An 11211-nucleotide genomic window follows, 5' to 3' on the forward strand; every position below is an offset into this window, starting at 1 on the left:
AAATTCTAGCCAATGTACTTCAGCCCCCCACAGCATTATCCAATGAGGTTGCAGTGCGGCCTAACGGCTCAGTGGACACAGCAGAGAGAGAGAGCGCAATGACGTGGTGCACATATCTGGACATATGTGATGTAGCACACATTTTCTCTCAAAAAAAGACATCTTAAACTGACCATTATTATATATATCATCATAATGACATAATGTGCCAGTTGGGATGTAGTACTCTCACACCCTCTCAGGTCCCAGAGCCTTAGCAAGGTATTTGAGTTTTTGAGTGACTGGAGTGGGATTTTTTTAGTTTTTGTAAAATGTTGGTAGTTTGTGTGGAATAATGTTATTTTCCGTTCCCCATAATATAATTTAGTGCATTTTTTCACCCCTATCCAGTTGGTGGCGGCAAAACACATTTTGCGTGAAATTCGCAACAAAACCTCATCTAAGAAGTAGTAAACGGAAGTAATCATTGACCAGTTACAATTTTCACGTTAGCGGTTATATTGTTGTTATTTAGACATTTATTAATTCAATAGAACACTAATTTAACTACACGGCATTACATACTTGCCCCAGGTAGTATTTGATTCGCGTTGGAGACAGGACTTGGCTGATGTTGTCTTGGTAAAGTTAGCTGCTAACAATGGCTGACTGTTTGGTTTTTCACACTCAAATAGCCTCCATCATGGAGGTGTTAGCTAATGCAGCCGTAGCAGAGATCTGTAAACTCGTAGATGACGACTATGCAGTGTTTCGTTTGGAAATAACTCAAAGCCGGAAAGAAAACAGGACATTGCGGAGGAAACTACTAGAACTGAAGGTGGCACGGGAGCGCGCAGAGAGGACAACGCAAGAGCGCGTCCTCGCCAGTCGTCCCAGTAGTGTCAAGATCCTCGACCAATACAGAGGAATGGCAAGAGGTACATTTTGCAAGGCCCAGGCTGTCTCGGTTCATATAGCTCGGTGCCTGTCGCCCCGTTCCCCTTTGTGCATGTGTGTCTTTAGATGTGTTAATCAGAATTGGATCTTGGTCAGTTTTTGGATAGTTAGAATGCAATAATTCACCTGATTACTTAGTTATTTTGCCCAAAGACACAATAGGGTCGTTCCACATCTCCCCCCAAATGAGCTTAACCAAAACCATTCTGTTTATAGCTCGATTGATTTTGTTCCATACATCACATTGTTTTAAGTGAGTTAATAATAGATAATGTTGTGCATCAAGAATCTGTTTAGAATATGATATTGGGTCTTTCCATTTGATTTCAATCACTTTTTAACCACACCCCATTTGAGTTGAACAAAACTTTCTCTACATGTTTGCTCATGGTAGAAGTGGTCAGAAAGTAACTTTTTGGACCTGAATACCAAAACATTTAGGAGATCGATGTGCTCAAAGTCGACCCGTCCCGTTTTGCATACCCCACCTTACCATGAGACATCTATGTCTTCATCACTGGAAAATATAAATGGTTGAGTTTTATATAATTTAAAAGCTTACAAACAGGGTTGTTAAACTATTTTTTTTATTTTTTTTATTTTTTTTATTTTTTTTATTTTTTTTTTAAATAACTTTTTTTACATTTTACCATTTAACGTCAATTATCTTAAAATTGGTCAAATCAGCTACTTTCTCAGAACAGTTCATATCTGACTACTTCTATCATGGGCAAATATGTATACAAGTTTAGTCCAAATGAAAAGTTATGCGGGTCAAATTATGATTGAAATTAAATGGTATGACACAATATCATATTCTAACTCGATGTACTGCATTTTCCATTATTTACTCATTGAAAACTGGGATGCATGGAACATAATCAATCAATAGTATATCAAGAAGTTATATCCTTGCCAATTCTAGAACATGTCAATAGTGTAAAACATACCATTAAGCATTGACAGTAGCTAACCTAACCTCTTTTCCTGAAATCACTCTCAGGTGAAGGACATCTCACTGAAGGCCACAGGAGCTTTGTGAAGCCAGCAGGACACAATACATGGAGAGATGACCAACCAATCACTGTTGATGAGGGGAGTGGAACCTCAACCCAGCAAGTTATCATAATAGAGGTTAGTGTAATAGTGTTGCATGAAATATTACAGTTACTTTGTAAATCAAATGTGGCCGTTTATTTCAGTAAGGCTCCCCTCAGGTATTCACTGTCTTACATGTACATCCTCATTTATCTGCCATAGGGGAGATTGTGAGACTTCCCTACAACATTGTTATCCATTTCAACTCATGTACCGGTAATAACCTCATCTCTTCTTGTGTCAGTCTGCAGAAACAGAGGCTGCAGGTTCTGGGGTCAAGCTGGAGAGGTCTGAAAGAGAGGAGGACCCATGGCACAGCAGAGACACCCAGACTCGGGCAGCTGTAGAGCCCCATGTAGCCACAAAGGACCCCCCCACCATCGCCCCAGCGCCGCCCAGGACCCGACACAGAATCACGGAGGTCAGTGGAACGCAGAACGCCGTCCTCAAGTCAGAGACAGACACGGATACTTTAACTGTAACACACAGGCTCTTACGCACAGGATCTGACCACAGATCAGACCCAGAAAGACTTGGGCTGGGGAGACTGGGCTGTCCTCCTGCTTCCGGCTCAGAGTATTTACTTCACAGTAACCCAAGCCCGAGGACTGTTCATTCCCTTCGGGACTCAGGTGGCGCATTAGAGACTGGCAATGATCTGTCTTGTTCTTACACTACAGAGATGGACCCTGGCATCATGCCCTTGGGCTTAGAGACACTCACTGATCTGTCCAGAGGGGACTGGAACCGGTACACTAGTAGTGTATACTCTGAAGAGTGCCTAGATAAGAAAGGGGAGGTTGTAGTCGTAGATGAAGTCACTGTGAAAGTGGAGGGCGACGCTCCTCTGACATGGAATGTAGACAAGACTGACTTAGGAGAAGGACACTCACAAGGCAGAGATTTCTTAAATTACAGGGAAAGCTTAGAGACAAATCCAAATGTCACGACCCAATCTCCTTTACTCACCGTCAGGGATCGCGAGTCAGTGTCCACGTCGATGGGACCTTCCAATTCACAGGACCACGTCCTTTTCGATCAGGTATTGAACTCAAAGGGCCAAAAGGCCAAGGCACAGGGTAGAGGAGCAACATCAGGCAAAAGTAAAGAGAAACGGTTCCTATGCATATTCTGTAACAAAGGCTTCAGCTGCCCCCAGAAGGTGGAGATCCACCAGAGGGTCCACACAGGGGAGAAACCCTTCGGCTGTACCCAGTGTCATATGCGCTTCGCTGAGGCTGGCAACCTGAAGAAGCACCAGAGGGTCCACACAGGGGAGAAACCCTTCAGCTGTACCCAGTGTCACATGCGCTTTGCCCAGGCTGGTCACCTGAAGAGACACCAGAGGGTCCACAAAGGGGAGAAATAATACAGCTGACCCCAGTGTGAGAACAGATTCTCCAGCCAGCACCATCTGAAGATGCACCTGAAGGGCCAAACGGGCGAAATACGGTTTGCCTGTACGCACTGTGGGAAGAGGTTGTCAGAGAGGAGCTACCTCAGAATACACCAGCAGAAAAACCAATCCACTTCATAGCCTCTGATGTTTGGATCAAACACTGCATTAAAGACAACGATTCATTTTCATTATTTTCAGCAGAAAATATCATTTGGAATAACCATAGTAACAGATTTCAGTGTTGAATATTTTTGGGTAGAATATTGCATCCAGACATGTGTGATATACACTGAGTGTACAATACATTAAGGACACCTGCACTTTCCATGACATAGACTGACCAGGTAAAAGCTTTGATCCCTTATTGATGTCACTTTTTAAATCCACTTCAATCAGTGTAGATGAAGGGGAGCAGACAGGTTAAAGAAGGATTGTGTATGTCTGCCATTGAGGGTGAATGGGCAAGACAAAATATTTAAGTGCCTTTGAAAGGGGTATGGTAGTAGATGACAGGCGCACCGGTTTGTGTCAAGAACTGCAACGCTGCTGGATGTTTCACACTCAACAGTTTTCTGAGTCTATCAAGAATGGTCCACTACCCAAAGGACATTCAGCCAACTTGTAGGAAGAGTTGGAGTCAACATAGGCCAGAATCCCTGTGGAATGCTTTCGACACCTTATAGAGTCCATACCCCAACAAATTGAGGCTGTTCTGAGGGCAGCTCAATATTAGGAAGGTGTCAATGTTTTGTACACACTTTGTACAGCCTAAAAAGTGTTACGTAATGTGTTTGATTCTAACATGTATTGACTCAGGGGTTGAATACTTATCTGATGAAGATTAGTTTTATTTTTCACTTTGTTTTACAAATGTTACATTTTTCTTCCACTTTGATATTTAGAGTATTTTGTTTCGTTAAAACAAAAGACAAATCCATTTTAATCCCACTTTGTAACAACAAAATGTGGAATAAGTAAAGGTGATATATTGTTAGTACTGTGTAGGCTAAATGATGTTCACAAATGCCTATTTCATTACTTCCATTCAACAACTGCATTTTTCCCCCCCGAATAACCTTTTAATGAAAAAATGAATGCAGTGTGTCAAGCAGAATTGTAGTGGAGACATGTGCATGTGTGGTTTTAATATGGTGTATTTAAAATTATTAATAAACATAATAAAAACAATGGGACTTTTCTAAGACTTGCATTGAGACTCTTTAATATACATCACATCTGATCTCACCCTATTCTACATACACCCAAGAGCGCTTTATAACTAATATACACTTACTAAATATACCAACACAAACCCAGACACTAACAAACACCTACTGTACATGTCAAAATAGTTTAGTCAGGTTTGTCTGACTTTTGACCTATCATAGCTGACTCATATTTACCCACATCATATTTATGTCCACCATGATGGGTTTAACAACAATGAAGTCATTTTGTAACTACAGTATCGGACTCAGACGTAGTGGGGATGGGTAAACACTCCACGTTGAAAGTGTGTTTATTATCTGTGTGTACATACCCGATTGAGTGTATGTCTGTGTGATCTGTATCACCTCTCTTCCAGGAGGAGGAGGGTCCAGAGGTGCTGCTGGTGAAGGAGGAGGGGTGTGAGGAGGGTCTGGGTAACCCTGAGGGGACCATGGTCATAGACGACAACCAGAATACACCTCCTCCTGAACCCACAGAGGAACCAGCTGAGCAGCACATAGCAATCCCTCATTGCCTAATCAGATGATGTTCCATAGCAATTTGACGAACTGACTTGTTAGAAAGGTGGCATCCTATGATGGTGCCACGTTGAAAGTCACTGAGCTCTTCAGTACGGGCCATTCTACTGACAATGTTTGTCTATGGAGATTGCATGGGTGTGTGCTCGATTTTATACACCTGTTGGCAACGGTTGTGGCTGAAATAGCTGAATCCACTCATTTGAAGGGCCATACTTTTGGCCATGTAGTGTATTGTTTAAGCCTCCTGCTTTGGGCTGGATGTGTCAATGAGTAGTTCATACATGCATAATTTATGTGCAGAATTACTGCCTTCCTTCAATTTGCCACGGAAGTGACTGTTTTCTTGAAGTTGTTCCATTTCCCCCCCACCTTGGCCAGCCCCCTGGCAATCCAAATTCTAGCAAATGTACTTCAGCCCCTCGCACCATTTTCCAAAGAGGTTGCAGGGTTGGCCCAATGGCTCAGTGGACACGAGAGAGATAGCGAGAGAGAGAAATGACGTGGTGCACATATCTGGACATGCGACGCAGTACGCAATTTTCGGGGAACACTTTTGGCCCGTGCATGCTAGTTTCAGAACTACTAGCAAAAAAATGATACAAAAGTACCAGTGAATCTCTTTAAAAAGTGGCCAATGAGCTGAAATCCAATCAAAAAATTAAAATCTTAAAGTAGTAGTATTTTGGTCATATGACATGTGTCTAGAATATGACCATTATATAACATCATAATTACATCATGTGCCCGTTGGGATGGAGTACTGTCTCATGCTCTCTCAGGCCCCAGAGCCTTAGCAGGGTATTTGGGGTTTTGAATGACTGAAGGATTAGAATTTTTTGGTTTATGTAAATTTTTTGTAGATTGAATAATGTTATTTTCCCTTCCCCATAACGGAATAAAATGTCACCTTGTGCATTTTTTCACCCAGTCCAGTGGGTGGCGGCAATGCATCTTTTGCTTAATATTCGCCACAAAACCTCACCGAAGTAGTAGTAAACGGAAGTAAGCATTGACCATTTACAATTTTCACGTTAGCGGTTTGTTGTTGTTATTTATACATTTATTAACGCCATGGAACTCAAAATATTACTAATTTAACTGCATAGCATCACATACTTGCATCAGGTAGACTTAAATTTGCGTTGGAGACAGGACTTGTTTGATATTGTCTAGGTAAACTAGCTGCAAACGTTAACGTTAGCTAACAATGGCTGACTGTGTGGTTTTTCACACTCAAATAGCCTCCATCATGGAGGTGTTAGCGAATGCAGCCGTGGCAAATATCTGTAAACTCGTAGATGACGACTATGCAGTGTTTCGTATGGAAATAAATCAAAGCCAGAAAGAAAACAGGTCATTGCGAAGGAAACTACTAGAACTGAAGGTGGCACGGGAGCGCGCTGAGAGGACAATGCGAGAGCGCGTCCTCGCCATTCGTCCCAGTAATGTCAAGATCTCCGACCGATACAGAGGAACGGCAAGAGGTACATTTTGCAAGGCAGGGGCTGCGGGGACTGTCGCCCCGTTGCCCTCTGTGTCTTTCGATGTGGTTAACCAGAATTGGATCTTGGTCCGTTTTTGGATACTATGCAATATGTCACACCTGATCCAAATTAAAAGGTGTGCAGTCAAAATATGATGGAAATTAAATGGAACGACCTAATATTTTATTCTAACTAAATTCTTGATTTACTGCACTTCCCATTATTTACTCAATGAAAACAATGTGATGCATGGAACATAATCAATCAATTGTATGTCAATAAGTTATGAAATGTTTTACCTACATCTGTGTCAATAGTGTATATTAAGCATTGACAGTAGCTAACCTAAGCACCTCTTTTCCCCCCATCAATCTCTCAGGTGAAGGAAATCTCACTGGAGGCCACAGGAGCTTTGTGAAGCCAGCAGCACACAAAACATGGAAAGATGACCAACCAATCACTGTTGATGAGGGGATTGGAACCTCAACCCAGCACGTTATCATGATAGAGGTCAGTGGAAGTTTTGCATGAAATATTAGTTACTTTGTAAATCAAATGTGGCCATTTATTTCAGTAAGGCTCCCCTCAGGTATTCACTGTCTTACATGTACATCCTCATGTATCTGCCATAGGGGAGATTGTGAGACTTCCCTACAACATTGTTATCCAATTCAACTCATGTACCGGTAATAACCTCCCCTCTTCTTGTGCCAGTCTGCAGATGCAGAGGCTGCAGGTCCAGGGGTCAAGCTGGAGAGGTCTGAAAGAGAGGAGGACCCATGGCACAGCAGAGACACCCAGACTCGAGTGGTGGTAGAGCCCCTTGTAGCCACAAAGGACCCCCCCACCATTGCCCCAGCGCCGCCCAGGACCCGACACAGAATCACGGAGGTCAGTGGAACGCAGAACGCCGTCCTCAAGTCAGAGACAGACACGGATACTTTAACTGTAACACACAGGCTCTTACGCACAGGATCTGACCACAGATCAGACCCAGAGAGACTGGGGAAGGGGCCACTGCGCTATCCTCCTGCTCTCGGCACAGATTACTTACCGGGATTTCACCAGAGCCAGAGGATGGTTCATTCCCGTGGAGATGGTGAAATGTTAGACACTGCTGGTGATGATCCGTCTTGTTCTTACACTACAGAGATGGACCCTGGCAACATATCCTTGGGTTTAGAGACACATACTGATCTGTCTAGAGGGGACTGGAACCGGTACAGTAGTAGTGTATACTCTGAAGGGTGCCTAGATAAGAAAGGGGAGGGTCTGGTCGTAGATGAGGTCACTGTGAAAGTGGAGGGCGACGCTCCTCTGACATGGAATGTAGACAAGACTCACTTAGGAGAAGGATACTCACAAGGCAGAGATTTCTTAGATTACAGGGAAAGTTTGGAGACAAATCCAAATGTCACGACCCACTCTCCTTTACACACGGTCAGGGATCGCGAGTCAGTGTCCACGTCGATGGGACCTTCCGAATCACACGACCACGTCCTTTTCGATCAGGTATTGAACTCAAAGGGCCAAAGGGCCAAGGGGAGGGGAGGGGGAGCAACATCAGGCAATAGTAAAGAGAAACGGTTCCTCTGCATGTTCTGTAACAAAGGCTTCAGCTGCCTCCAGAAGGTGGAGATCCACCAGAGGGTCCACACAGGGGAGAAACCCTACAGCTGTAAGCAGTGTCATATGCGCTTCGCTGAGGCTGGCAACCTGAAGAGGCACCAGAGGGTCCACACAGGGGAGAAACCCTTTGGCTGTACCCAGTGTCACATGCGCTTCGCCCAGGCTGGTCACCTGAAGAGACACCAGAGGGTCCACACAGGGGAGAAATCTTACAGCTGACCCCATTGTGAGAAGAGATTCTCCTGGAAGAGGTTCTCAGATGGGAACTACCACCAGCAGAAAAAATATTCCACTCTATAACATAGAAAGCAACTATTCGTCTCAGTAGCTTCTGATGTTAAGTTCAAACACTGCATTAAAGACAACAATTAATTTTCATTATTGTCATCAGAAAATATAATTTGACACAACGAGAGTTACAGATTTCAGTGTTGAATATTGCTGGGTAGAATATTGCATCCAGACATTGTGTGATATACACTGAGTGCACAGAACATTAACACCTGCTCTTTCCATGGCATAGACTGAACAGATGAAAGCTATGATCCCTTATTGATATCATTTAAATCCACTTCAATCAGTGGAGATGAAGGGGGGAGACCGGTGGAAGGATTTTTAAGCATTAAAGACAATTGAGAAATGGATTGTGTATGTGTGCCATTCAGAGGGTGCATGGGAAAGACAAAATATTTAAGTGCTTTTGAAAGGGGTATGGAAGTAGGTGCCAGGCACACTGGCTTGTGTCAAGAACTGCAACACTGCTGGATTTTTAACACTCGTAATGTATGAGGCATATATAAGCCTAAAAAGTCTTACATAGTGTGTTTGATTTGAACATGTATTGACTCAGGGTTTGAATACTTATCTAATCAAGATATATTCTGTTCTTTCTTGAAATCTTAAGTCAAATGTTAGAATTTTTCTTCCACTTTGACAGGGTATTTTTTGTTGATCATTGACACAAAAAAAATACAATTAAATCAATTTTAATCCCATTTTGTGACACAGCAAAATGTGGAAAAAGTCAAGGGGTGTGAATACTTTCTGAAGGCACTACTTAATTTCTATAAGGTGCTATATTGTGCTTGAACATTGTAGGCTAAATGCCTATTTCATTACTTCCATACAACTATTTAAAATTAATGCAATTTATCAAGCAGATTTGTAGTGGAGACGTGCATGTGGTGGTTTTCATATGTTGTATTTCAAATGAGTTTGTTTAATAAAAACAAAAAATACTTTTTTTAAATTATCATTGAGATGATCTTTAATATACATCGCATCTGATCTCACCCTATTCTCCATAAGCACGACTGCACGTTATATGCATACCGGCACACTAGCAAACACCTACTGTACACGTCAAAATAGTATAGTCAGGTTTGTCTCATGATTACTTTTGACTTATCATAGCTGACTCATTTACCCACAACAACATATTTATGTCCACCATGATTTGTTTAACAACAATTAAGTCATTCTGTATCTACAGTATAGGACTCAAGCGTTGTGGGGATGGGTAAACACCCCATGTTGAAAGTGTGTTTATTATCTGTGTGTACATACCTGAGGGAGTGTGTCCGTAATCTGTATCACCTCTCTATTCAAGGAGGGGGGTCCAGAGGTGATGCGGGTGAAGGAGGTGGGTGTGAGGAGGGTCTGGGGAACCCTGATGGGACAATGGTCATGGAGGACAACCAGACTACACCTCCTCCTGAACCCACAGAGGAACTGGCTGAGCAGCACAGGACCACATACAGTCTCACTGAGGTGAGCCCACTGTGAACTATTTGTCTGAATGGTATTAGGTCAGGTCTTGATACATTTTGTCTTAAGTGTAGGAACATACCTTTTGAATTTAAAAAACTGTCACGCCCTGACCTTAGTTATCTTTGTTTTCTTTATTATTTTTTGTTAGGTCAGGGTGTGAATGTTCGTTTTTGTATTGTCTATTTTTTTTGTGTATATCTAGGGTTTTTTGTAAGTCTAGGTATTTGTATGTCTATGGTGGCCTGAATTGGTTCCCAATCAGAGGCAGCTGTTTATCATTGTCTCTGATTGGGACCATATTTAGGTAGTCATATTCCCTTGGGTATTTTGTGGGTTCTGTCTATGTATAGTTGCCTGTCTGCACTAGTTGTATAGCGTTTCGTTCGGTCATTTTGTTAGTTTGTTCAGTGTTCATTCTAAAATAAAGAGGAATGTACGCATACGACGCTGTACCTTGGTCTCCTCCTTACGACGGACGTGACAAAAACAGAGTGTGAATTGCTTTGCCATACTTTTTGCAGTATTACTTCAGTGCCTTGTTGCAAACAGGATGAATGTTTTAACCTGTACAGGCTTCCTTCTTTTCACTCTGCAATTAGGTTAGTATTGTGGACTAACTACAATGTTGTTGATCCATCCTCAGTTTAATGGCTGTGATAAGAGAAAACTATATAACTGTTTTAAACTCACCATGGTGAAATCCCTGAGCGTTTTTTTCCCTCTCCGGCAACTGAGTTATAAAGGAAGCCTTGTATCTTTGTAGTAACTGGGTGTATTGATACATCATCTAAAGTGTAATTAATAACTTCACACATCATGTTAAACCCTATTATTGCACACACAGTGACTCCATGCAACTTATGTGACTTGCTATGCAGTTTTACTCCTGAACTTATTTAGGCTTGTCATAACAAAGGGTTGAAAACTTATTGACTCAAGACGTTTCAGCTTTTCATGAATTTGTAAACATTTCGAAAAACATAATTCCACTTTGACATTACGGGGTTTTGTGTGTAGGCCAGTGACAAAACATCTAAATGTAGTCCATTTTAAATTCAAGCTGTAACACAACAAAATGTGGAAAAAGCCAAGGGGTGTGAATACTGTATTTTAAGGAAGTGAGCTCAGCTAATCTGTCAAAGAA

At 42.1% G+C, this 11211-nt stretch overlaps 2 protein-coding genes across 3 annotated transcripts; both read left to right on the forward strand.

Annotated features, from left to right (window-relative positions):
* The first annotated feature begins 430 nt into the window (after window positions 1-430).
* On the forward strand, window positions 431-4635 carry LOC109894099 (uncharacterized). The gene is made up of 3 exons (XM_020487330.2): window positions 431-917; window positions 1940-2070; window positions 2279-4635. The coding sequence occupies exons 1-3, from the start codon at window positions 641-643 to the stop codon at window positions 3401-3403; spliced, it is 1533 nt and encodes a 510-aa protein (XP_020342919.2). The 5' UTR covers window positions 431-640; the 3' UTR covers window positions 3404-4635.
* A 743-nt stretch (window positions 4636-5378) lies between these two features.
* LOC109887748 (zinc finger protein with KRAB and SCAN domains 1-like) lies at window positions 5379-10509 on the forward strand. Of its 2 annotated transcripts, XM_031828209.1 has the most exons (4): window positions 5384-6668; window positions 7048-7178; window positions 7383-7559; window positions 9907-10509. In XM_031828209.1, exons 1-4 carry the CDS (start codon window positions 6392-6394, stop codon window positions 10069-10071), a joined length of 750 nt encoding a protein of 249 aa, XP_031684069.1. In that variant the 5' UTR covers window positions 5384-6391; the 3' UTR covers window positions 10072-10509. The 2 variants fall into 2 exon arrangements, with proteins under 2 accessions (XP_031684068.1, XP_031684069.1); XM_031828208.1 differs by lacking the exon at window positions 9907-10509 and having other exon boundaries at window positions 5379-6668; window positions 7383-9888.
* Window positions 10510-11211: the final 702 nt, after the last annotated feature.

This window comes from Oncorhynchus kisutch, linkage group LG7 (assembly GCF_002021735.2).
Source record: "Oncorhynchus kisutch isolate 150728-3 linkage group LG7, Okis_V2, whole genome shotgun sequence".
NCBI lineage: Eukaryota > Metazoa > Chordata > Actinopteri > Salmoniformes > Salmonidae > Oncorhynchus > Oncorhynchus kisutch.

Excerpts from the sequence above, each read along its gene's own strand:
- LOC109887748 (XM_031828208.1), top strand. The coding sequence starts at position 6,392 with ATGGCTGACTGTGTGGTTTTTCACACTCAAATAGCCTCCATCATGGAG. Across the intron at positions 6,669-7,047 it reads ATACAGAGGAACGGCAAGAG|GTGAAGGAAATCTCACTGGA; the intron begins GTACATTTTGCA and ends TCAATCTCTCAG. Across the intron at positions 7,179-7,382 it reads AGCACGTTATCATGATAGAG|TCTGCAGATGCAGAGGCTGC; the intron begins GTCAGTGGAAGT and ends TTCTTGTGCCAG.
- LOC109894099 (XM_020487330.2), top strand. The coding sequence starts at position 641 with ATGGCTGACTGTTTGGTTTTTCACACTCAAATAGCCTCCATCATGGAG. Across the intron at positions 918-1,939 it reads ATACAGAGGAATGGCAAGAG|GTGAAGGACATCTCACTGAA; the intron begins GTACATTTTGCA and ends AATCACTCTCAG. Across the intron at positions 2,071-2,278 it reads AGCAAGTTATCATAATAGAG|TCTGCAGAAACAGAGGCTGC; the intron begins GTTAGTGTAATA and ends TTCTTGTGTCAG.